General features: G+C 34.9%; 1 protein-coding gene across 5 annotated transcripts in view; it reads left to right on the top strand.

Moving 5' to 3' along the window:
* The window catches only part of LOC110463226 (probable ubiquitin carboxyl-terminal hydrolase FAF-X), a 44,399-nt gene extending 17,705 nt beyond the window's left edge, over window positions 1-26,694 (top strand). For 3 of the 5 annotated variants that reach the window (XM_021517653.1, XM_021517650.1, XM_021517651.1), the window contains exons 20-56: window positions 94-331; window positions 705-842; window positions 1,258-1,378; window positions 1,749-1,876; window positions 2,380-2,442; window positions 2,840-2,931; window positions 3,577-3,814; window positions 4,367-4,492; window positions 5,033-5,193; window positions 6,600-6,708; window positions 6,940-6,995; window positions 7,265-7,355; window positions 7,871-8,017; window positions 8,354-8,564; window positions 9,032-9,150; window positions 9,868-9,978; window positions 10,364-10,542; window positions 10,862-11,035; window positions 11,281-11,422; window positions 11,775-11,860; window positions 12,523-12,614; window positions 12,937-13,057; window positions 13,322-13,397; window positions 13,609-13,789; window positions 14,145-14,308; window positions 15,659-15,750; window positions 16,291-16,432; window positions 16,717-16,810; window positions 17,171-17,322; window positions 17,558-17,728; window positions 18,295-18,456; window positions 18,811-18,870; window positions 19,181-19,398; window positions 19,959-20,052; window positions 20,666-20,742; window positions 21,515-21,584; window positions 22,052-26,694. In XM_021517653.1, the coding sequence (XP_021373328.1) occupies window positions 94-331; window positions 705-842; window positions 1,258-1,378; window positions 1,749-1,876; window positions 2,380-2,442; window positions 2,840-2,931; window positions 3,577-3,814; window positions 4,367-4,492; window positions 5,033-5,193; window positions 6,600-6,708; window positions 6,940-6,995; window positions 7,265-7,355; window positions 7,871-8,017; window positions 8,354-8,564; window positions 9,032-9,150; window positions 9,868-9,978; window positions 10,364-10,542; window positions 10,862-11,035; window positions 11,281-11,422; window positions 11,775-11,860; window positions 12,523-12,614; window positions 12,937-13,057; window positions 13,322-13,397; window positions 13,609-13,789; window positions 14,145-14,308; window positions 15,659-15,750; window positions 16,291-16,432; window positions 16,717-16,810; window positions 17,171-17,322; window positions 17,558-17,728; window positions 18,295-18,456; window positions 18,811-18,870; window positions 19,181-19,398; window positions 19,959-20,052; window positions 20,666-20,742; window positions 21,515-21,584; window positions 22,052-22,474 (5,119 nt within the window). In that variant the 3' untranslated portion in view covers window positions 22,475-26,694. The remainder of the gene's footprint in view (window positions 1-93; window positions 332-704; window positions 843-1,257; window positions 1,379-1,748; window positions 1,877-2,379; window positions 2,443-2,839; window positions 2,932-3,576; window positions 3,815-4,366; window positions 4,493-5,032; window positions 5,194-6,599; window positions 6,709-6,939; window positions 6,996-7,264; window positions 7,356-7,870; window positions 8,018-8,353; window positions 8,565-9,031; window positions 9,151-9,867; window positions 9,979-10,363; window positions 10,543-10,861; window positions 11,036-11,280; window positions 11,423-11,774; window positions 11,861-12,522; window positions 12,615-12,936; window positions 13,058-13,321; window positions 13,398-13,608; window positions 13,790-14,144; window positions 14,309-15,658; window positions 15,751-16,290; window positions 16,433-16,716; window positions 16,811-17,170; window positions 17,323-17,557; window positions 17,729-18,294; window positions 18,457-18,810; window positions 18,871-19,180; window positions 19,399-19,958; window positions 20,053-20,665; window positions 20,743-21,514; window positions 21,585-22,051) is intronic. The other 2 variants (XM_021517654.1, XM_021517652.1) reach the window with 1 other exon arrangement.
* Window positions 26,695-26,974: the final 280 nt, after the last annotated feature.

Below are 26,974 nucleotides of genomic sequence, written 5' to 3'. Positions count from 1 at the left end.
TGCATTTTCATTTATTATGAAGTGTTTTGCATTTTTGTACAAAATAGTTAGAGAGAATATATTTTGCATTGCACAATGTTTCTGCACTTCCAGAGCTTGCCGAGGGAGATTGGTGTCTTTGATACTGAGATTTCCCAGTCAAGGTCGTCAGCCAGATGACCTTGACATCTGGTCACACACAAACGATACAGTAGGTGCAATACGAAGACAGGTGTTAACCAGGGTCAAGGCTGCCAGCAACATCAAAGTGGATTTATATGCAAATGGAGAAATCCTGGATCCAGCAGAGGACAAGCGCCTCATTTCACAAGTTCCTCTCCGCGACAAAACTGTAAGTTACTTATTGCTGTTAGTCGGGCTTCATTATTCTTTTACTTGTAAACAAAAAAGGGATAAATATCTAAATTATTCATCCTTTTCGTTATTAGATAATCTAATAATGTCTTCACGAGTAATATTTATGAAAAGGTGATATTTAGAACAATATAATATAATTATAATGGTTCTGTATTTTCTTTGCAATTGACCATATAACTTCATATATGATTTCTTGACAAATGTCATAGTTAAAAAATCCAGATTTTGGTGAAGGAGATTTTGTGGAGATTTTGAAGAAAGCTATAAGTGATCTGCATCTGTGTCATTTATTGGAATTAATTGTATCACTCCAGCACTACAATGTTTATAAAACTTGTGTTTTGTAGCTTATTTCTGCCAAGCTTGTCCAGGTTGGAAACAACATGCCCTCTAGTCCAGATAGTAGCTCGGATAGCTCTGCGGGCTCCCCCCACCACACGTTTGATGGGCCCAACGTAGAGGCGGAGAACTGTCTCCCGGGAGTGGTACGTCAAGTGTTTTGCTGTTACAAGTTTAAAAATTTAAAGATGACATAATTCAATTTTTAGTTTACTGTAACCATGAATAAATTGGTGATGGAAAAAAACAAAACTTTTTAGTATACTGTGACTGTGAATAAATTGATCATGAAAAAATTGCCTGAAAGACAAAAACATTTTATTATTAATATGCTGTGGCCATGAATAAATTGGCGATAAAAAATGCCTGACAAGTTTTAATCAGGTAAAAATATTACAAAGAAAGTAATTAAAATACGTTCAAAATTTCAGTATATTTTTTATTTTATTTTATTTTAACCAGAAGTTGTCACCAAAAGGAAATTATTTATATATTTTATAACAATACTTGTACTGCAACACAATTTCCTTGATCTAATGTTTACATTTTTGTACATTTCAGTTGATATCCAACAGTTTCAAGTACACCCAGTTCCTGTTCCAGTTATCTGACCTTGGTTGTCAGTTACAGGTTCCCAAACTTCGAGACACTGCCAGAATACTTCTCAAAATAATGCCTGCCGGTACACAGATTTTCTCATTCAGAACAATTACAAGCTTCCATCTTTATTTGCTTCTGGTTTTGATTTTCAAGTGATTGTAAGATATAACCAACTGTAAAATCTAGGGGAAAATATGCATATTAACTTTATGTAATACCTTACATTTAGGAACGCTATCTAAGAATAAACAGAATCTGATGATATATATTGTGGTAAAATCCATTATGTAATTCTAATCTCATTTTACAATTTCTATTTTGAACTTGTATATCTTGCAAGTGAATAATTTACTGACGTTATCCTGATTGCCATATGTATTGATAAGACATCAGACTTGACCTTTGTGGGTGTTTATTCAGCATATGGTCAATATTTGAAATAATTTTTGCAGATACTCACACTGTGGATAAACTGCGGAGTATATGTGCAGAAAACACTAGATCTGAAACCTCCCTATCACAACAGTTAGAGCTCATGTTTTTCAATTCCTCCACAACACAGACCCTGTACAATATTGAGGTAAGTTTCTGTGCAAAGGTCATGTAGGGAATTGGATAGATTTTAGTTTTGCCGGTCGTCAAAATGTTCCAAATATCCTGTACTATGTTACAGATTCAACTAGATTTTACCTGAAGTTCAGTTGGTAAAACCCTTGACTAGTAAACTGGTAGTTATGGGGTTGACATTTGGCAAGGCACTGAAAAATTATTTTCATAAGGCTAAATGCTGAAGTTTAGTTGACAAAATAGCTGTAGGGACTTGGGTTATCTCTGCACATTTGAAAGGTTAATCTTCGATTTTGTGTAAAAAACATCTCCTCAACTGAACAAGATGCAATCTTTTTGAAAGGATAAGTTTTGTTATTCTTATAAATTTCTTATGTTGATAGAAACTTAAACAAAATGTGTAAATCTTAATCATGAAGGAAATCCTTGGTGAGGATATTGTTGAGTATGGACATATAATTACTCTATGTTTGTACTGGTGAAAAGACATTAAATGTGAACTGGTTTTTGACACAGGTGTGCTACAGTTTACTGATGCCTGCGGGGGAACCGCTGTCGGAGGATGCCTTTGACTTTCAGGTATGTGCTTACAGTGGCAGGACATTTGGTAGTGCTGTGGCTTTCAGTAAAAGTAATTTGTGGAAGGAGTGGTCCCATAGACCAGCCACATAGACATCACTTGTAGAGCTTAACTTTTGTGATCAAATACATCGGGTTCATTATTTATTTATTCATCAGAAGTACTTTTTGCAAGAAAAAAAAGCATTTATAAAAAACATCAAAACTCTTGGTTCTTTTTTCCTTTTAATAATTATGTGAACCATCCTGGCTCTTTGTTAAAAATTACTGATGAATATCTTGCAACCTCTCCAGCTAACCTTTTTTGTTCGCCTTTATGCAGACTTGTGTTGGTTAGAGCATTGATCATTGCACGAAACACTACATGTTACTCAATTTGTACCATTTCATCTTTCAGTTTAATTTTGTGAAGAGTGGAGGAGTGCAGTTGGCATTGAACATGTTGACAAAGAACAATTTCATGCCAGCTGCGGACTTGCATTCAAAGAGGTAAATTCATGCTGTACAAAAATGAAGTAGACAATTATTTCAGCACAAAGTTTGTTCTTTTCTATGATCTAGAACACCACTATCTTGACTCAGCTCTTATTAAAAGTTTCTTCACAACTTTCCCTCGATGGATATCTAAATGGATACATGTTGTACGTAAATAAATAGGTATTGAAGCAATATAGGTGTTATTTTCTACTTCATCTAGTTCAGTATAGAAATGCACCACAGTTCTTCCTGTATTAGCGGTAATGCAATTTCCTTAACACCTCAACTATCATAATAATACTGATAAGGTAATTAATGATCTTAGCTCAATTATTCAGGGTCATGTGCCCACACAGTATGTTAACTGTTAAGTGTAGAATGAGAAGGGATACTACGTAATTAAAGACTGTAACATGTATATAAATATTAGTATAGAATGAGATATAAATATTAGTATAGAATGATATTAGTATAGAATGATATTAGTATAGAATGAGATATAAATATTTGTATAGAATGAGATATAAATATTAGTATAGAATGAGATATAAATATTAGTATAGAATGATATAGTATAGAATGAGATATAAATATTAGTATAGAATGAGAAGGAATACCACCCAGATGACTTCTACATCATCTGTTGCTCTGTTACAGGAATGTGTATGTGACTGTGATGAAGGTGTGTAAGCTGATGTTGACGACGGTGAGCCACGCCAAGTTCCAGGTTGTAGTTGATGCATGTAATGCTGACCCTCAGTCCCCGAACATCACTGCAGCGGAGCACAATCACGCAGTGATCCTACAACAGGCACTCCAGTATATCCCCAACCCCACCTCCGAGTTTACCACCAAGAATGTCGCCATGCGTCTAGGACAACAGCTATTGGACCAGGTCTGTCCTGTAATCATTGGCTTATATACACAATAGTCATGTATTATTAATATTTAGAGAGGCAGTCAGTGGGGCCAGTTCTAAAAATCAAAATCAGGGGGATGAAAAAGTAGACCCAATCCTAATAAAACTTGACCATTTCATCATGTGTATTAGAGTTCAGTTTACTGGAAAGGCCAGAATATATGAAAACCCTAAGCAGGAGTTTTACCCCAAGGATTTGTATGCTTTCTCATTTTGTGAAATTATTGAAGTTTCTTGCTATCACTTTTATTAATGTGTAGATTGATAATTGGGTTAATTTTCTTATAATCTATGTGACATACATTTTGTTGAAACTTGTGCCACATACTTTTTACCAGTTGACAGGGACATGCTTATATGAGATTGACCAGTCTTCATAGGATGTGTTCTGTTATGGGGATTTTCAACCCCAAACCAAAAATAAAAATATCATCAAATATATAGATTAAATAAATATTAAACTTTTGCTGAGAAATTATGTGGAAGAGATTAACTGTATGGTCAATGTTATATGCCTTTCTCTCCCAGGCAACAAAGACAATACCTGACCTAGCCACCATAAAAGCTATACAGAAGATAGCCTGGGCCTCCAGTAGTAGTTCTCTACACCTTGTCCATGCTACCAACGAAGAAATCCACAAAGCCCACGAAAAGGTGGGTAAAATTGTACTGAAATGAGTTTATTTACTAATACTGTAATTAAACCTGCCAAGTCAAACATGTACATGAACTGGATCAAGATTCCATGAGTATTGAGCTCCAAAATATTGGCTTTCTACTCCTTATGTTTACATGAGCTGAAATTGGTACCTTGTTTGTAAAAAGATGTAGGTAAATTTTGTCATTTTGAAGATATTTTACTTGTCAGTGTTCCACACATCCAATTCAAAGGGAGACCTCTGTATTACAATGAATATGGGGTACTTGACTCTTCCAGAGTTCATACTTCTATATGTTTTATAATCAACATATTTGGTAACTGTAACTATATGTAACTGTTAACAGCTTTCAAAATTGTTAGCTACCAACTGAAGTTTTTTGTTGTGACTGATACTGATAAAGAATATCAGAGGTTTTAATTTTCCTCCAGCTTATTGTACAAATGATTTTTCTAACATGTTTGATTTGTTTTAATGTTTTCTTGACCTTGTGTATTTAACCAAAAACAATCACAGATGTAATGCTGTTTTGTAGCCTAAGGACCACACTGACTTTGACGATCTGACTGTGGCACGTGAGGCCCTTGAAGTGTTGACTGTGTGTCTGGCATTGTGCCCACCTGCATTAGATGCCCTCAACAAAGACAAGGCGTGGCAGATCTTCATCAAAGATCTCCTCCTCTTGTGTAGCCACAGGTGAGTACCTGTTTTTCACTGCTCACACTATTTTGAGTCAATTGTCATATACAGAATATTGTTATAAACAAAAGTTTTGTTGACTATGTTAATCACTTAATATGAAGCCTAGCCTGTAGACAGAAATTAGCAATTAAGAAGTAAATTGTTAACCCTTAGGCTGCTACGCGCGACATATGTCGTTTTGAAAAGTCTGGCCGTCAGTGCTATGCACAACATATGTTGTTTCTCGGTCTGTAGGTTTTGATCGGTAGCCAGGAAGTGTGAAGTCGGGTTGTTGCTATACCAAACCCGAACGTGTATAGTAGAAGGCTTCTGATTGGTTGTTTTGTCTTTACTTTCGATATTCACGGCAGTTTACCCTAGTAATATCCAAAGGTGTGCGAGAGAATTTCAAATCCAAAAAAAATCCAAAAAAATGGCGGACATGTAGATTGAAGCGCTAAATATGATGGTAAACATTTATTCTTCATCGAAACCTACGATGATAATAAAGGTTTTGAAGGGTTTGGCATGGTTGATATGGAAATACTTTGGTGTAACATAATATGACATAAACGGATAAACGGATTTGTGCCCTACGCAAACAGGAAAGTATCGGCGGACCGAGGCGCACATGTCGTCTGCAGGTGAGGCCGAATTGAACATTGACATTGATACATTTTGAGCCGATTTATTTCTTCAAACTTTTTATCATTGATTTAATCATAAACTAGACCGTAGCTAAGATATATCTATATGCCGACTGTGACAGTAAATGTATTGAATGGCGACCTGAAACCTGTAGCAAATCACATGCAATTCTTGACGAAATACCTGACCTTTTTACCTGAGAATCTCCGTGGAAATATACAGCGTCTTATGTCAAAAATGAAGTTTATAATCTCTGTTATCATTTGCCAATCACATTTGCGGACGAAAATAATTTTAAAATGATCTTTCTGGTGCTTGAATCTGATTAATTAAAAGTTTCACATTTTCTTACTTTTATTACCACCTGTACAGGTGAATACTGAAGCAACTTTAGAATTGAAAACGTTCATATAAGCTAGAGACAACAACGAACAATTATCATACAACTTTTTTTCACATATAACAAATATTTTCCAAGTTTTGACATTTGAAAAATCAAGTAAATTAATTTAAATTTCAATAATTAATTCAGCAGTGGTGTCCCTTTACATAGAAATCAATGTAGCAGCCGAAGGGTTAATATGATCAAAATTATGGAAAAAGCCATTCCATTTTTTTTACATTTATCAAGCTAGTGTTATGAATTTTTAGTTAGAAGTGCATTTATACTTCTTTTTGGTACCAAGAGTATTTTTTTTTTCTCACTTTTTCAATTAAGAGGTTGGACAAAATTGTCAGAAAATATAAATAAAATTAATACATTTGTGTTACAGTCATGTGCGGGTAGCAGGGGCGGAACAATTCTACTTGATGGCTACACGCTGCTGTGGAGGGACGCGGCCAATGGTCTTCTTCATCACTCTTCTCTTCTGTGAACTGAATGTATGTAATTTACACCTATCTTTGTATGTTAATATTTTTATGCTTCTTTACTTGTCCAGATCCCAAATAATTCCCTGATAGCTTTTCTGATCAGTGAAAAAAATATTTATTGAAGGAAGACAATACAGTGCAATGCCAATGATTTATTATGAGGTGTTGAATGATTATCATCAAGAGCGGAGATGTTTTAGTCCTGCTGTATTTTATCTTCTGTTCTTGCTTTCATTGTAGGAATCTGTGAAAGAGAATGCAAAGCAGGCCCATGAATACTTCAGTCTACTTTGCAAGTATGTACATCTGATTTATTCTATATATTTATTTGTAAATTTTAATAAACTTTTACATAGGATATTTGTCTGATGAATATAGTCATAAATATATAGAAATTTGATATAAATGGAAATTAGCATATCCCTGGTGATACCAATTGCTTACACACTGAGCCATACCTGTCAAGCATCAATTAACTACCAATTTGTTTATGACATGAAGTTCATTGTACATGTAGTACCTTTAAAACACACAATGATTTGAGTTCTGTACTCGACTTTGACAGGTTGTTGAACTATGCATGTGCAAGTGATGTGAGGCTGCCGAATGCAGAGAAGCTGTTGAGTAATGAAATTGACTGGTTGATTAAAACAAGGGTACGTTGTTGTTTTTTTGATATTCCTGGTAATAAAATAAAACCAGTTGGGTGTACAAACCACATAGAATCATTCAGGTCACACTCAAGAATATTGATATAATTTCAGGTCAGAATTTCAAAAAAAAATCATGTTTCTGCTGCACATAGTACTCGAAAGAGGCATTGCAGTATTCACAGATAGATAGATATTTTGTGAAATTTTGGTACCTTTACTTCCTTGTTGTTGTATGTGTGTACAGCTAATTAATTCTGAAATTATCTGGTAAATAACTCTGCAAAATAAGACAAAAGAAAGTAGGCAAGAAGTCTTGATTCACTACCACATAGATCATTTGTTAAAACACAGATTTTTGTAAATGTTTGGTTGTGCATGTATTTCTTAATTTGATGTAATTCATATGCAACGGCATATTCATCTTGGTGAGATGATTTTCTTCATTGCTAGTTTATTCATTACCTATTTCATGAAGATTATGTCTATTTGTATTGTATGTTAATGGTGTGTGGTTTTAGGATGATGTGGTAAACACAGGAGAGGTGGTTGTAGAGGAGGCCTTGTTAGGGGGACATCTTGGGATCACACGTGAACTCTTAGCATTCCAGTCGTCAGAGAAAAAGTGCAACATTGGCTCAGAGAAGGGAGGAGCTAATCTCATCAAGGTATAAAACTTCATTTATAAACGTTTGTACCAACTGAATTTCGTAAAAGTTGAATACAAAGAAAGAAAATTATGTTGTGTGAGTAGACAATATTGTGCTAGACAGTGAATTGAGGGTAATAGCATTGTGTTCTGTGCTTATTAGGAGAATGCATAACATTATAATGCCGAGATAGTTAATTATTACAAAATTATTTTATCTTATAGTACTGTGATAATATAAAATTATAGCTGACTGAATTAGTTATTACAACATCGCTTGAATGATCTACTGACGATATTATCTATATTACACAAGAATGAGGAAAATATCTGTATGGTGTTGTTTCTCTTACAGGAGATAGTGGAGGATTTCCTATTCCCAGCGTCTAAGATAGTGCTGCAGAGTAGGAAACTAAATGGGGAGTTTCCGTCAGATCAGGCTGTACCAGTCTGTTCTGCGTCTTCAACTGTGATAGCCGCGTTTGAACTTTTAGTGGCACTTTGTACAAATTGTCTCCCCAACCTTCGCTGTCTTGCCGGAATGTTAACAGAAATGTTTTACAATGGTAAGCATGGGATTTACAAGACTGAAATTAGGATGACAACTCGTCTATAAAGGACTGTGCTAAAGTGTCCTTTCAACTTTTGCTTCATTATTTTGAGCTGATATCTTTGATGCTTGAGAATGCAACACATTTCTGTCAAGACGATGGTATATTGCTGTAGGTCGTAATGGTTCATAGTTTTAGTCATAATTAATTCTCAAAAAAAAACTTTGGGGTCAATTTTGTTTTTCGGAAGTATCATAACAATGTGCTAAATTACCAAGTATGAAATATATAGAATCATCACAATTTTTGCTATTGAAACTACTAACCTTAGCTAATTATGTACATGACACTTTTACAATGATAATTTTGTCTACAATCAGTCATATACTTTACAAATAAATTATACAATGTATTTTTAGCAATAGTTGGAAAGTCATTGTATGTTGTTCTGAACCTGAAGAAATTCAATGTGACATTTTCAGGTGAACAGCCTCTCAATGAATGGGAGTACCTACCTCCTGTTGGTCCTAGGCCCATTAAAGGCTTTGTGGGGCTGAAGAATGCTGGTGCTACCTGTTACATGAACTCGGTCCTACAGCAAGTTAGTTGAACCTTTGTGCCATGTTTATGGACCAAGTCCTAATTTCTTGAAAATAAACTTCAAGTTGTGCTAAATTTTATAAAAGCTCACTATAATGGTTGTTATTGAATACACTTCAAATTAAATGAAAAGTCTATTTTGTTTCAACATAATTTGTATGTTTCCAGAAATCTCATCATTTTAAAAACAAAACTATTCTTGGAGTGACATCATCTTTTGCATTTAGTCTAAGAAATAAAGTCTAAGTTTTGTCTCTTGATTTATGGGGAAAAAATTACATACAGTTTCAAACATCTGTTCATCAGTGTGAACAGGAAGGAAGTCCTTTAATTAAAGAATGTCAAATATCAGATATTAAAAGTGTTTTCCAGTGGAAAATAAATAAGGACATTACAAAAGAGGCACTTAAAATTAAAATGATGTAGAAAACAAAAGGGATAAAAATTAAAGGCAATATCCTAAATATTGCAAGGTGGGTAGCAGAAACAGTTTTGGTCTATTCAATATTTTAGTATACAGGGAAAGTTTCTTCCATTCATACTTTGCCCTTAACATTGAATTATTACATACATTAAGTTGTGAAACTAATATTTGCTGTCAAGTTTGCCCTCATTATGGAGGGCAAAAGATAAACTGCAGCAATATGTCTTGTATTTTAAGTCAGCACCAAACCTGCCATGGAACTGTTTACTGAACTTGTTTTCTATTGTGTTATAGCTGTTCATGATAGAACAGATACGGACGGGGATCCTTGCAGTAGAAGGTGTGGCAGACGATATTGAAGAGGAGTATGTTGGCGATGAAAAGAGTGAAAGTGAGGTAAGACAAGTATGTACAACAATCTACTTTGTTTCTATATTATCAACCAAGTTTAATTTATGGCTTTAGATGTATACCTCATTAATCCACCTGTTATTGCTTCCTGTGTTCTCAGTCAGTTTTGAAATAGGTGGTTCACTAGGAAAGAATAGCTTGTTGAATGTTCACATTCTATAATGTTCACCTATAACTTATTCTGGAAATGCCGGTTCCAACTTGATGAATATCAGGTTACTTTTGCTGGCAACTGACTTTTAACGAGAACACTGGTTCCCTTCTACAGTTGCTGCATTGTGAAATAGCTCAATTTTAATTATCTTCATTTGTATTTATATATGGACCAGAGCTTATTGAAGAAGTTGGGTGTAAAATGATTAACCTAATGTTGTTTTAGACAAATGTGGACATGGGAGATGAAGAGCGAAAGGATGAAGAGAAGTCTGTGAGCAACAAGGATGAGGCACGGAAAGAGTACCACCAGGGTGTTCTTAAACAGATCCAGCTCATCTTCGGCCACCTAGCCACCAGCAAGCTGCAATATTATGTCCCCAGGGGATTCTGGAAACACTTTAGGTAAAATCAAGGGGCAAGGGCTGTGGGACATACCAGAGGTGACAAATGATCAGAGGAATACCCTTACCTTTTTAGTGGTTCCGTCCTGTTTAAGATAGAAATAGAATGTTTTTAATGCATTACTTATTATGAACTCTTTCTAAGATGTTTTAGAACATATAATTATTAAATTAAAACTTCATTGTGCCAGAACAAACTGTTTCCAGATTTGGATGATTTGTAAATTGTATATCATGGTGGACTCTAAAAAAATTGTACATCATAATAAGATGCCTCACAATTGGTATATCATTATCTTTTCCACATGGTGACATTGTAGGTTATGGGGTGAGCCAGTGAACTTGAGAGAGCAGCACGATGCCTTAGAGTTCTTCAACAGCCTGGTGGACAGTTTAGATGAGTCTCTCAAGGCTCTCGGACAACCCACCATCCTCTCCAAGGTGATGGGAGGCTCGTTTGCTGACCAGAAAATCTGTAAAGACTGTCCTCATAGGTAAGTTGTGAGGCTTTTCTTTTCTACAGGCGCAGTCAGAATATACTGTAAATCTATTTCAGTGTCTGTGTCTGATAGCAGTTGAAATTCAAGGTGGATGCTCTTTTAACTGTTTCCCCACCTGGAAGATGCATTGTTTTAAATTATTCATAAAAGAAGCTTCAAAAATTATGATTGACATAACATCAAATGATAAGTTACATGACATTGAATAAATGTATACTGACATGTTTTATCTGCTGTAGGTACCAGAGGGAGGAACCGTTTACCACATTAAATGTGGACATACGTAACCACCAGAACCTTCTTGAATCACTGGAACAGTACGTCAAGGGGGATTTACTAGAGGGGGCCAATGCATACAAATGTGAGAAGTGTAATAAAAAGGTAAGCAGATAGCCGTATTTGACATGCACATCAGAACAATGTTATCCATATACAGGTTTCAAATAGATAGTCATAAATACTGTTTTGAGGTTGAATTCGTTCCTAAAATCTTGTAACATTTAGTAGCCCTAGATGAAGGTTATTTATTCTTGATTAAAACAAAGGTTCTCTTCCTAAAGGTCTACACTGATGCAAAATTTGTTCAGGATCAAGGATCACAATTTTTTGATCCCACAAAAACTAGAATCTGGTTTACAAGCTTTAAACAACAGCTGATGACTTTCATTTCCAAAATTATGTTTAGGTTTATTTAAAATCTTGTTACATACTTTTCTGTTGTCTCCGCTCACAGGTTGATACTGTAAAAAGACTTGTGATAAAGAAACTGCCAAAAGTCCTAGCCATCCAGCTTAAGCGATTTGACTATGACTGGGAAAGGTATAGAATATTTATAAGAGAGTGATATAAAAAGAGTTGTCTCTTAATTACAGTCGATACTTTGTGATGATCTTGATTTCAGTGGCTGCTATGAAAGTTCTGTAATTTATATTGTTAACCATGATGGTCTAAGCAAGTTAATTGCTTTTGCAGGGACTTTATTTTCTGACTTAATTGCCATTCCAATTAGAGTAAATTTGAAGACTTGTATTTAAGTGAGGTTAGATCAACTGCTTTATTTCATGAATTATGCCTGTTGACAATTTATTCATAAATAATTGATCAGATGCTATATCAGTGTTGGTAGTAATAATATATGGAATTCATTTATGTGAATTTCAGTTCACAAATGTGTCTCCTTGCAAATTCACATGTCAAGTAGTCTCTTAAATGAAGGAAGGTTACTGTTTTATGAAAAAGGTATTAGTCAAGCTAACATAAAAGAAGTTAATGCTTATTTTCATTAACCCTTTTGTCACTACGTAACTTAGTAGACTCTACCATGCATTGATATGGATGAGCCCATTATGGTCCACAGTGTTGAAAGGGTTAAGGCATCTCTTGTTGAAGGGCTTTTGGAGGTCTGAATATTTCTAAATATTGAAAAAAGGAATTTTCACTGAAATCTCTTTAAATTAATGTGGGCAATATTTGTCTTGCAGGGAAAGTGCAATAAAGTTCAACGATTACTTTGAGTTTCCGAGGGAGATAGACATGGAACCCTATACAGTTCAGGGGCTAGCCAAGATTGAAGGTAAGTGTTGCTGGGATATAATGAAACAAGGTATCAGATGTTTCTGAGCAATTCAATTCAAGAAGTTTTCATTCAAAATCTTCAAAGGAACAGGGATGCTGAACTGGGTTTTCTGTCTTTTTGATTGATGGATTTTTCTGTCTTGAAAGAATCTTGTTGATACTTCTAAAATTTGATCATTTTGTTGATACTTTTAAAATGAATAAAAGAGCAAAGTCTGATTTAGAAATGTAATGTGAATTTTGTCGTAACAAGTTTACTTCAAATGGTGCTTGTAACTTTCATCATAATATAACAATTGTGCATTGTTATTTTGGTGCAGGTGAAATAATAGACGATGATTTTGATACGAAGCCACAGAGTACGAAGTACAAGTTGTTTGGGGTTGTTGTCCACAGTGGGCAGGCTAGTGGTGGCCACTACTACTCGTATGTATTACACAGGTAAGTCGGGCTCTTCTTAAGGCATGACGGACAATTTCCATAAAAAAAGTAAGAAAATAATTATGTTATCTACCATGGAACGAACCTTGTTTGTTCTGTAAACAAGGGAATTCTATTTCTGGACACTTTAAGCGAAAAGTTGTTACAATTGAAGCAAGGATTCCAATTTCAGTAATCCAGAAAATATATGAAAATGATCATCAAAACAATTGCAATGATTTCTTCTTTACAATTAAATGAATTGTCATCTAATGTTTGTCATAGGGGTGAAGATAACCAGGTGAAGTGGTATAAGTTTGACGATGGTGACGTATCGGAATGCAAGATGGAAGATGATGAGGTATGTAGAGGGCCTGGGTATTCATAACCTTTTATACCAAGCCGCGGATTTGTATAACATTGTGTAACATACATCAACTACACACAAATGAAAGTAATAAAGAGGCTAATTTAAGAAATATTGTTGTAAGGTAAAAACAAAGGGCCTGTAGGAATTACAAAAAAAAGATCATGTGAATATTTTAGGTGATTTGTGTTAAATGTAATTTCAGGAGATAAAGAACCAGTGTTTTGGAGGAGAGTACCTGGGAGAGGTGTTTGACCACATGCTGAAGAGGATGGCATACAGACGACAAAAGCGTTGGTGGAACGCTTACATCCTGTTTTATGAACGTCAGGACGAGACGGAGGATGAAAAACACATCTACAAGTCATTGCAGGACCTCACCATAGGTACTGTGGTGTTTTTGCTCTTGGAAATCACTAGCAAGTTAAACTTGTTACGCATGGAACAGGAATATTAACACTTCATCAATTACATTTGTTAGACATTGGACAGACGAAACACTTCATCTGTTCAATCTGTTATACAGTACCAAGTTAAGGTAACACAACTAATCATCTATTAGGAAAAACAACACATTGTCAGTGAAACTTGCTATACATTATAACACATTCATGAAAAACACAGGTTGGGGGCATTTACCTTAGTGATCTTTTGAAAAATTCTGAAAAGTCTTAAAAGTATGAACCAATATATGAATATTGCAGTCTATAATACATCATGTGTATTGTTTTTGTTTTTCAGCGAACAAGCCATCACAAGTAAAGATGCCTGGCACTATTGAGAAGTGTGTGAGGAAACAGAACATTATGTTTATGCATGAGAAGAGTCAGTTCTGTCCCGAGTATTTCCAGTTCATGAAGAAGTTGTTGACGTGTAACCCAATGTATCACTGTGCCGACAAAGTGGTAGGTTTATCTATGTGTCGGGTTTGTGGGTTTGAAGTTCACCGACTTAACCCCGAGTAGAATCTTTGAAATTCAATCTAATTAAAATTATATCTTCTCATCGCTCCCGTTTACTGATATGTCGCGTTGAAGATCTAACAACATCCCGTAGAGGGTCATGTTCAGGCGACTTTTGCATTAACCAATCAGATGAGAGCTTACGCATTTCTGTAAGTGATGATGTAATGATTTCGGAACACACTTGCTATGATAAAAGACCGAGAGGTGTCAAATGAGCATCGAAAATGGCGGCGCCCATGACACCACGCCGTGTCTATCTACAAGACAACGTTTGTACAATTTGTGGATTTTGCTTTGAAATAAGAGGGACTTCCTTTTCTGGTGATGTTGTCGTTAAAAAGTTTAACAACCTGAAACTAAAATTAACCAATGACAGGCTTCGCAATATTCAAACTATCACTGGACCAGACGAAAAAGTGGATTTTGGGCTACGAGGTGTCTGCATTAAATGCTACAGGTCCTGCTTTCTGATTGGTTGAAAGAAAGAGTTATGTCGCGTTTTGATTGGCTTGTTATAAATACGATAATGCATTCATGTTGACCTCTGACGTGACCCTCTATGGGATGTTGTTAGATCTTCAACGCGACATATAGTAAACGGGAGCGATGTGAAGATATAATTTTAATTAGATTGTGTGAAATTAAGCATGATTTTTGGATTGTAAACAATTATGAAAATTATTCGTTAATTGTAACTATTAAGTAAAATTAAAAATGCTAGTTCTTTTAAATGAAATCATTGTATGAAAAATACTTTCTAAATCATCAACAAGCTTAACAACTGAACAAATTACTGGAACCTGAAATTTAGAGTTTGGTAAATTGAATAATTTTAGGTAAATTACATACATGCTAAGTTTGGTAGCACCTTTTTGTGGCATCAAGTTATTTTTTTTACAGTTCAATGAATTGGTGAATTTAATAAAATGGCAAAATCTTCCTTTTTAAAGTAATATTGTATACCCAACAATCTCAAAGCCACAAAATGATTGAGTTTGTTAGGTTTTGTTCTGCAATATTTCCACATTGCCAACTTTTAATTGGCTGCATACCATAGCTCTAGAATATTACATGAGATATTAAAAATATAAATGGATCAGACTTTGAGCTTAGGATTTTGCTTTTTCATTGATATGAGTCACATATGAATGAGTACTCATTAAGTTAAGAGCTTTGGTTATAGAGTGCAGCCATATTGGGTGATAAAATGTACTGATTTTATCTTACAGATACATTGTGCATAGTGTCACATGACATTATTCCAAAGAAACTGATATTTTTCTGTTTTAGAATGCTGATGCTGAGAATGTGGCCATGATCAGTACAGAGCTAGCAGCAAAGTTCCTATTCCATGTAGGGTTCCATACCAAGAAAACATTGAGGTAGATTCAAGCTCTCTTACACCCATTTTCCAAACAATTTTAAACCTACCGTATTTGACCGCAAATAAGTTTGATCAATTGAATTATCGAGACCAATTGTTAATAGAAAATAAGTTTTGAAAAACAACAGCACCATCAACTAATCAACTTTTGGTGACTGTTATAAAATATTCTGCCTGTTGGTTATTTTTACATCATGAACAATTATAAGTACAGGATATTTAGTGTGGTCATAGATCAAAACAGTGGTATATCCAAGAAGCCCCCTCCCTACTTTTGGTCTATGAGGCTTATTTGCAGTCAAATACGGTATGGTGTTTTACGGGTACATTATGCCTTCAGATCAACTTCATTTGGATCTGCAGTAATTTAGTTGGCTTAAATTTGTCCAGCATTAGATAACATAGTAGCCACTATACTCCACAAGGGAATCTTTATATTAACAAAACATAGTAAATTGATTGGGAAAAACATTTCAAAAAATATTGTTTATCAAATTATAAATAAATAAATTATTATTATTGCTGCATTTCCTTCCAGGGGTCCAGCTAATGAGTGGTATGAAGCATTAAGCTGTCACCTACGACCAAGCAAGAAAGTACGAACTTGGTTTGCACAGCATGTTCTGTTTGCCCATCCCAACAGATTTGCAGAGTACCTACTAGAATGCCCAACATCAGAAGTAAGTTTGATATCATTTTCTGGTTAACCATAAAGATAAGATTATTGCTGAAAAATTCTTCCAAACATAATATAAAAATAAAAAAGAACTTTTGATTCCTTCCTAAAGAAATAAATCTACTGTGGAGAAGCTTTGGGTGTAGGAATGTAAAATATTTGCAAAGAAAAAAAAGAAGATGGTAAGCAAAAACTACAAGTGAATGAGATATATCATCACGATAGAAAAATAACCAAAACAGATGTTTTCATGTGAATATTTCTTCCTAATGCTTATTCCAATTCCAGGTAAGAACAGCATTCTGTAAAACGGTTGTGTGTCTGTCCCACTTTGCCCTACGGGATGGGCCATGCCCACCACCACTGGTACAAGGATTGTATGGTATGTATTAGTGCAGAATAATAACTTTGTTAAATCTCCATAATTCGTTGTAATGAATGTTTGCAAAAACTTGTTTAATGATTCATTTTTTAGGTGTTTACTAATAGTGATGACCTGTAAGAAATATTTTATATATGGGGGGGGATAATGAAATAATATTTTCTATTTTATTAGACAATAAAGTTATCTTTTCACTATATAATAAGTGTCCTGTCTTTCCTCTTCGTCTGGTTAAAGCTGGAAACTTAGTCTAAAACTTATATCTGTAGATGGCTGGAAATCTGATTTCCTTTCTATATCTTGTATTTGTTTATAACTAGAAACCTAATTATTCTGTATATATCTTGCGTCCGTATATAGCTGGACACCCGGCTGACCCTAACGCCACTCTGAGTGACCACCTGTTGCTGGCTGTGCTACACTTACTGAAGAAGGAGGTGTCAGAACATGGACGACACCTACAACAGTACTTCCACCTGTTCCTAATGTACGCCAACCTTGGACAGGATGAGGTAGGTCATGCAACACGACAGGTCAGTCAATTTTTTCACAAAGTAAATTTTATGCTACACTGAATAGTTTAACAGATGATAACTTAAACTATTACTAAATGGAGGGGTTTCTTTTTTAGTATCATTTTATAGTACTAAAATGAGACAAATTGATATAGACTATATTTAGGCAATTGATTTAATTATGGGATTTAATTAATTATTCTTCTAAGACATACTATACTTTGTTCCACAGAAAATGCAGCTGTTGAAACTGAATGTGCCGTCAATGTTTATGCTGGTGGCATTGGATGAGGGACCAGGGCCACCAATCAAATACCAGTATGCAGAGTTAAGTCGACTCTATTCTGTGGTGTCAATCCTCATCCGATGTTGTGATGTGTCCACCCGTTGTCTTTCATCCAATGTAAGTATCATTTCTGACAGGAATAAACAATCCTCTACCTTAAATAAAAACAATCTTCTTAGAAATATGAATATCATTATATGGTAATTGTTTTGCTGAAATAGGAATGCATTTCCACGATATGTTGAAAACAAATGTGAATGTTTAAAAGTTCACATCATCACACTTTAAAATCACATGAAGCCTTTCATTAAAAAAAGGAGTTACTATAGAATATTCATTGACTTGATTCATGTTTGCGCATGCATTTGTAATGGATGACATCACATAATTGGTTTTTGTGTAGTATCACCCTGTCTTAATGCCACTGTTTGGTGGTAATCTTACATTATTGCTCTGTCTTTGGTCAAAATCTTATATTTAAGTCTTTGGTTGGTCAATTATATACTTATTTGATTCTGGTTTTTGAGATTGGTAAAATTCTGTGTTTTATAATATGTAAGGTTTGTTCAAAATCTTGTGCCAGAACTGTCTATGTCATGAAGATTGTTTTCTTTTTATAATGATAATAATAATAATAATAATTTTTATGCAAACCAATGAAAGTGACAACATTATTTTGTTAGGGTGAGCCAGCCAAGGCCAACCCCCATGGTGACAGTTCTGTACAGAACTCCCTGATGCCTATACAGTCACAAGTGTCGGATATTCTGTACGGACGTACCAGCTATGTCAAAAAGTTGATTGAGGACTGCAACAATACAGAGGATACTACCAAACTTCTAAGGGTAGGTTATGCTGTCAGCTTCAAGGTTTCTTTCTGAACTCGTGTCCTGAAGTAATGTTTTAGGGCTCAGTCTTCTGAAATTATAGGACTTCCTAACACATTATTCTATTCTCCAGCATATGAAGCAAATGACATTTTTTAACTTCAAGTATTTTAAACATATGGAAGTATTTTCAAAATTGATGTGAAACAAAATATTTACTGATGACGATATTGACTGTATGCTATTTCTAATGTTTTCTAAGATTGTTTAGTGATCACTATCTAAATGGAATGCTAATGACTAGAAACATTTACATTAATAATATAGTTTATTTTTATGCATGTTATGATTTTGTATTCTTTGTTTTTGTAGTTCTGTTGCTGGGAAAATCCACACTTTTCATCAACAGTTCTGAGTGAACTACTTTGGCAGGTAAGAACCAGACAGTTTTATGGCACATGTCTATAATGTTGATATCACCAAAATTCTTGAAATCAAAAGTAGTATCAGGTTTGAGTCTTAAGAGGTAAATTTCCAGACACTATTGCTATTATTCCTTGGAACACTAGTGTTTTGAGCAACTGGGTCATTACATAAATGTACAACTTATAAGAAACAAGTTTTCCATGTTTAAGGTTCAACTCCAGTTTGATAGTTAATTTTCTATATAGTTTTTAAAATTGTATTTAATTGATTGTACTATTTTAAAATTGAATTCATTTGATGTGTTTTCTTTCATCAGGTTGCATATTCCTACACGTATGAGCTACGGCCTTACCTGGATCTCCTCCTCCAGATGTTACTCCTGGAAGATTCCTGGCAAAACCATCGTATACACAATGCCTTGAAAGGTATACCAGATGACCGCGACGGCCTGTTCGACACCATACAGAGGTCCAAAAACCACTACCAGAAACGAGCGTACCAGTGTATCAAGATGATGGTGTCGCTGTTCACATTGTGAGTTGCTGTTATGATCTTAATTCTTCAGCGGCTGATATTATAATTTCAAAAGATATAGAAATAATAACTTGAATACTTATTACATGTTACATACTTTCTTTCATGTTTCCAACTAGGGAACAAAATCTTATAAAGGTAATTTCGTATCCAAGTCAAATAAACTTGAACTTTTTTATTGGTTGTAAATGAAGTGAAGTTTTCAACATCCTGTTTTCAGTAATCAATGAAGTTATTTAGATTAGATAAATAATCAGAGATGAAATCCTTGAAAGGGGAGGTACAGTATCTTCAATAAGACTCATCAGTTTGGAAGTATGTGTTATCAAAGTTTTACTTTACAAGCTTGACAAAGGGACCAGTCGGTCTTGAAACGTTGTGACACGTTTAATATGTACATTGTTTGTGTAAAAAGTAAAACTTTGATATCGAGAGGCATAGTATTTTAATGATAAGATTGTGAGCTTTTACAGAATTTATAATAGTGACTTTGTTACAGAATAAATAGCAGTGGGTTTGATGTGATACAAAATGTTTTCATTTTGATCTTGATTTGACAGATGCCGTCCAGCTGCCGAGATGTTACAAACCAATGGTGACCTCAAGCGCAAGTGGACCTGGGCAGTGGAATGGTTGAATGATGAACTAGAAAGGGTGTGTTATACCTATCAAAATTAACTAACAAATCTAGAATCAAGTTATGTTACAAATTAGATTAAAGACATAATGGAACTGGTAAGGATAGCAAACCTAGTGAATTTTAAGGTCAAATCTAATGACTATATACAGAGTTGTATTAAAACTTGATGGAGTCGATTAAGAAAATGATTGGGGAATTAAAAAGGGCAAAAAGGAGTTACATCTTTGAAATGATTGAGATCCCAGTCCTATATGTAGAGACAAACTCCATCATGATACCAGGATTGACTCCATGGTCTGGCCCTGCACCTGTGGACTTTGTCCCTAGCTAACAATATGGGAACAGCTTAAAATGTTAACCATATAAAAAAAATATAAAAAAATATTGCTAGGCATTAAGTGAAGAACACCTTCATGCTACCATGTTTAATGCCAGGATCTGGTCTTGCCCCTGATTGTTGAAATTCCATTTGAGTGATACTGGATCTCAAGGTTTCTTGAGAGGTTTTATGGTTTTATATTATGTTCTTACCTTTCTAGTATAAATATACTCTGTAGATATTTTTTTTGTATGCACTGACTCTGAATTTGAATGTCCAAACAAATGTGTTATTTGTTGTTTTAACAGAGGCCATATCCAGGGAACACGCAATATACCTACAACAACTGGTCCCCACCTGCACAGTCTAACGAGACATCCAATGGGTGAGTATTATACAGGCAACAGATACTGAAGTCATTTATTATAAAGTAGATACATTTTGGGTTTCAAGTCTTCTGGGTTTTTTTCCGTTAGTCAGATATTATGATATATATTATTCATTTGGGTAAATTTGTCAACAAGTTAAGTATTGCCTGGAATAAAGTTAATAAGAGAATGATTTAAGTTATTATTAAAGAACATATATACAGAAAAGAAAACTGCATCCAGGCATGGTAATGGAGGTAGCTAGCTAGGCAAATTTAACATTAAGGCTTGGTAATGGAGGTAGCTAGCTAGCTAGGCAAATTTAACATCCAGGCTTGGTAATGGAGGTAGCTAGCTAGGCAAATTTAACATCAAGGCTGGGTAATGGAGGTAGCAAGCTAGCTAAGCAAATTTAACATCCAGGCTTGGTAATGGAGGTAGCTAGCTAGCTAGGCAAATTTAACATCCAGGCTTGGTAATGGAGGTAGCTAGCAAGCTAGGCAAATTTAACATCAAGGCTGGGTAATGGAGGTAGCTAGCTAGCTAGGCAAATTTAACAAATTGGAAGAATAAACTTGGGTTTTGGCTTCTTGTTACGCTTCTGATCTTTTTATTGTAAAATTATTTTGTTACAGTTTATTTACTTATACGGAATTGTAGTAAATACATTTTATGTGATGGTGAATATATTATCATCCGAAATGCAGTATCTTTAATTTCTGATGTAAGCAGAATATCAGCTTTTATTTAGCATAGTGATCTGTATGACTGTTTGTTTTTGTTTTGAAGATATTTCCTAGAAAGGTCACACAGTGCCAGAGAAACATTATCAAAGGCGTTCGAGCTTTGTCCTGAAGAGGTGAGATTAATTCAGTGTTTTCTTGACTAGTCTAAATTTATTGTACTGATAGGCAAGACTTACTTTACCTTACTTAACCTTGCGTCAAAGTGGAAGGGGTATAGAATTCTGCCTGTATGTAAGAACACATGTTTTATGCCAATGTCCAAATCATTTTACATCTACATGTAGAAGTCACCATGTGGATCAGAAACATGCTTTCTTATGTAATTAGTGTTCTTAAAAGTTCAGTATTGTTTGAAGACAATCATGATGCATTCCAAACATACTTTGGGAAAAATTGTAGCAAACAATCCATCTACCTGTCTATTCCAAGATGCAATGATTTGCACATAATTCAAGGAAAATGGGATTTACATCAAAACAAACCCTGAATACTAATGCCTGTTTTGATTAAGAATTGAATCAATTAGTGATCTGTTTTATGTAAATTAACACGATGGATTTTATATAATTTGTGACTGCAGGAACCAGAGGATGGTTACTTGACAGATGAACAGGAAACACCTGCCACAGAAGATGCTGTACCACCTACCTATCCTCCGGGGCAGACACAACCTCCAACAACCACAAGTCCCCCAACAAGTGCATCACAAACACAGCCCCCAACTCAACCAGCCTCTCAGCCTCCAACTCAGCCACCAGCCTCTCAGACTCCCACTCAGCCACCAGCCTCCCAGCCTCCGTCTCAGACACCGGTACAAAATAACCAAGTGAATGTAAGTCATGTGTCACCACAGCCAATACACCCTAGTAACCAGATCAACAACCAGCTCAACCAACAAACCTCACCGGCCACACCTGCCCCCACAACTGGGGGTCAGTCTGATAACCCAGACACGGGGGAAGAGGAGGTGGACAATGGCAACAAAAAAACAACGCCTGAATGAGCGACAACATGTTGTGTATGTGGTAATACATGACCTACATATGTTACAACACAATGAACCAGTATCAATAGGAAAAGTGCTACAGGCTTGAGTCAGTGATGTTTACTACAGTATCGGGTAGTGAAGGAAGTCATTGATCTCCCGGTACGGGGGTGATACATACATTCACAGCTACAAGTCCCTTTTTGTTTTACTCCTTGAAGGAAAACTGTTACAATTGATTACTCCACTTGGTATGTATACCAAAGTAGACGAAATATTTTTGGTTGAAGGTACAGATGGTCAGAGATAAAAAGGAATGTCCTCATATTTTTCTATTCTTAGTGCAAGGAATCCAGACTACATTAACAAGGGACAAAGTTATGGTCTGTCATAGATTCAGGGTAGAAAATGTTCTATCGTGAAAAAGGTAGGACATATCCTTTTGGTACCAGGAAGAAGTTTCAGTCTGGCCAGGTACCTGACTAAAAACTATGTACGACCATTTGAGTGCCAGACAGAAAGTCCCAACCTAATGTGCACTTCTCTGTATATCTGAAGTTCTCTGACCAATCAATGTAGTTACCTGTCAGGATTACACCTGCCTCTGTGTGTACAGGCTTCAAACGGAGGAATATAGTTACCTGTGATCCACAGTGGAATAAATGGTTATTTTAAAATGGCACCGTTTTATATTGGTGTGTTTGTTAAAGATGACTTTACGTGTGATGCAAGTGATCAAGACTACAGTCAGGGTTATTGGGGGTCACGTGACTGAATATGCTCCAGTAGAGAAGGCGTAATATCTGTTGTGGGAGGTGGGTTATTTTGGGTATTTTAGAGAGAGAAAATTACTTCAGGCACATGAGAATGAATTGAAAAAGACCTCCAGAAGTTTCCTATCTTGCCATCAGGTCTTTCACTACTTTAGTACTTAACTGCTCTAATGTAGATTTTTCAAGTGAAACAGCAAAAAGAGTTGTGTATGTTTAAGATGTGGGAAGGCACAGCATGAGTACAGTTTAGGAAGTCTTCTTACAACAAGCTAATGCTGTATAACAGTTCTATTATTATGATGTTTTGCACTTATTGAGGAATATACAACTGTTTTAGGATTAAGCAAATATATGCTGTGCTAATTTGCAAGATATATTTTAAACTGTTCAAATTCACAAAGGTGACAATCTGAATACTTTCTATTTATGATACTAAGCTAGTCTAAGTACATGTGTTGGTAGATAGGCAGATGCATCAAAGAGGGATGTTGTAAGATTTTTTCACTATTACCACATAGATGGAGGAATTCACCATACTGTATCCGCTATATCTTAATACTTACTTGTAACAAGTTGTGACCAATGACAGATGGCGCATCAGAACAATTTACATCTTTTAAGCAGTGTCTGAAAGGCAATGAGGAAGTGAACAAGTGTCGGAGTGTTGATAATTATCAATTATAAGTGCAACAGTTATCTTAAACTGCATGTTTATATACTGTTATTTCAAGGCTGCATGTTTTAAACAGATTGCCTTTGTCTGTATTTCCTTGCACAGGTTTATTAATAAGTAGTTGATCAAATATGGTTCAGGGCCAGTTGTGCTAGGTTTCATAAGCTTAAGACTTATATTAACAAAACTGTTTTGGGCTTCTTTTTCAAAATATTATTTCTTGTGCTAGTGATCATATTAAATCCATATATACATATGTGTATTTTAGTTAGTGTTGTTGGATTTAAAATCCAAACGTTCGTAAAGTTAATTTTGAATTCTACTATTTATTAAACAGCTTGAAATGAAATTTTGCATTTTACCTAATTCCATGACGTAAGTTTAAATAGTGCTTTAGGCTTTGCAGGGTCAGATATAAACTATTTTATTAATCTAGAGAACTGGTTGGATAGTGTATTTACTAGTCCTTCATGTCCGCTACTAGTTTTAGAACTGTTTGCAGAAGGTAACATCCTGAGCACTTAACAACAAAAAGGAGAGATGGCTGTAGGGGAAATAAAACAGTTCTTAAGCTGTTGAAGTATTGTGAAGTCCAAGGAGAAAAGAAAAAAATTAATATATATTTTGGGCAGTTTTTTAAAGGAGTATATCTTATTCGTTAATATGACTTGGTGGGTTAGGTGATTCTGTAATCTTTAATTATTATACTAGTTTCAGATTATAATCTAATGTAATTGACAACTCCTGCTCTGTAAGTTAAATATCAAATCAATAGGAAAACAATTTGAATTAATATGTCGCCCATAACTTGCTACAAAGTGTTGGGAAGCCTGGCCTTAAAATTCAGTATTTTCAACTTATAGTGCCTATAAACCATGATTACTCCTGTAAAATCCAAGTATTCGGGCTACAGAGTGAACAGGTCAGCATTTTACTCGCAAGTGTATTTAACAGTGTTGATGTGTTGTTAAACCATGTGCTTTTCCAAGAAAACCTACATACAAACTGAAAATAATATTTAATAATATTATCAAATAATAATTTTAAGTATTTTGTTAAAGAAGCCAATAAAGTAGTTTTAGATTGTCCCTTAAAATGTTTTCCTCTTCAAATTTTGAAAGATCGGTAAGTAGGAGCATGTTTGACCTCAATGTTCTATGCTTAAGCTTGTGACACTGTGAACAACTGTTAGCCCTGACACCAAACGTTGACGCTCTACTCTAAACAATGTAATCTAGCACCATGTCCGATTGTCACGAGCAAAAATGTATTCACACCAAAAGAAAAAGCGTTCATATAGTAATTTCTACTTTCATGCTTTGCACTTGTGATTTTATTGAAGTATTGTAATTGTTGGAAGTTGATATTTTGGTATATTATTAACTGGACAATTTTCAATTTATGGATGCATGTAATGAACTGATAAACCTTTTTCTCCTGAATCTTTCTGGGATTCATTGTCAGATTGGTCAAGCAATGCGTTGATGTCAATTAGTACTTGTGTACCAACATGATGTTCATTGTTGACCATGCAAAATATATAAACAATTCAGTATGGCTGCAAAACGTTTCCTGCAGTAAACAAGGAGATGGATGCTTGATTTGTAGTGTATTAATGCATGGTGGTTATTTTTTTATTTCTGGCATATTTTCCTAAGAAAATGGCTACAATACTGTCAGACCTATTATCAGATTAAAATGTTTTTATCAGAATTTTTTGCACTAATTGAAAAAGAGCTGTGTAACATTGAAAAAAAATTGATGTGTTTTTTTCTATCTTGTTTAATAATACTATTACAGTTGTCTCTTTTTGTCCAGGATACATTGCAAATATTTGATATGTATCTGTTTGTAATGTCAGAAATATTGTTGAGAATATATTTATGCTACACATACCCATATATGTGTATAATATATGTGATGTTCACATATGAGACGATGTATATGTGTGCGGAATACACTAGTAGTATTACAACTCACGGCACTGGTCTGTATTCATGTATAATAAGTATTGATGTCATGTATATGGTGAGTACATAGTGTTACATTTGTGTGCATGTATATAATTATAAACTTTGTTGGTGAGATGTCGAGTAACTATTAAAGCTATATGTGAGTGTGTGTGAGTGTGTATATTACTCTGGATCCTGTCAATGTAGACCAACTGTTTCTTGATAGTGCTAACACATGGTAAGGATATTAGAGTGGTCTCACCAGGAGAGATGTGCTTTCATCATTGTTACTGTACATATAGAGTAACCTTAAGTTGCCTTGCATAGTATGCACAGTGGCACGTGTTTCAGACTTGTGATATTCTGTAATATATGTATAATACACAGCATCTGTATAATAGTTTGTTTTATTTTAAATGCGTCTGTACATATACCTGTTCTAAATCTTACCCTTTATCCTCTAGGTATCTTCCTATTAGTTGGTGAAGAGTTACGATTCATTACAAATTGCATTATAAACGATAGTCACTCTCTGTCTATGGATACCGTTTTTGAAGCATAACATGTTTCAATAGTCTGGAATGGGGAAAATTGTCTTTCAAATATCAAGACACATTTTCTGATTTCATAAATTATTGATCACTCCAACTAGCTGACCTAAGGTTTTAACGTATAAAATATGTCCCTTTCTGTGGTAAGGACATTATTCACATTTTTTTAAACATTTTTTTTGCATATTTCCTGGGCTCATTTTCAATTCATAAGCCCTTAAGGACGATATTTATTGCACCAGCAATATGAATGGAATGATTCCGAGGAATATGGGAAAAAATATTGAGATAATTCAAAATTAAAATGCTTTGGAAAAATAAAAAAGAGAACTGAGAAGACAATTATATTGTTAATTTTAGATTTTCACAACCCACAATTCTTTACATAGATGGTGTTTCTCCCAATTTCGTGTGTGTGTGAGATTGATGGGACTTGTTTAACAAGTTGATTTTCCTACGGAGTTCAAATAACGCCATTTCTTTCCTAGCCCTCTTCGTTTTTTATTGGTCCTACCTACTTTCCCGGACTCCAGCATTCACATGAGCTGTTTTACTTTAGCCATCAACAG

The sequence above is a fragment of the Mizuhopecten yessoensis genome, unplaced genomic scaffold (assembly GCF_002113885.1).
Source record: "Mizuhopecten yessoensis strain PY_sf001 unplaced genomic scaffold, ASM211388v2 scaffold10879, whole genome shotgun sequence".
NCBI classification, from domain to species: domain Eukaryota; kingdom Metazoa; phylum Mollusca; class Bivalvia; order Pectinida; family Pectinidae; genus Mizuhopecten; species Mizuhopecten yessoensis.
This window is presented reverse-complemented; position numbering and strand designations above follow the sequence as displayed.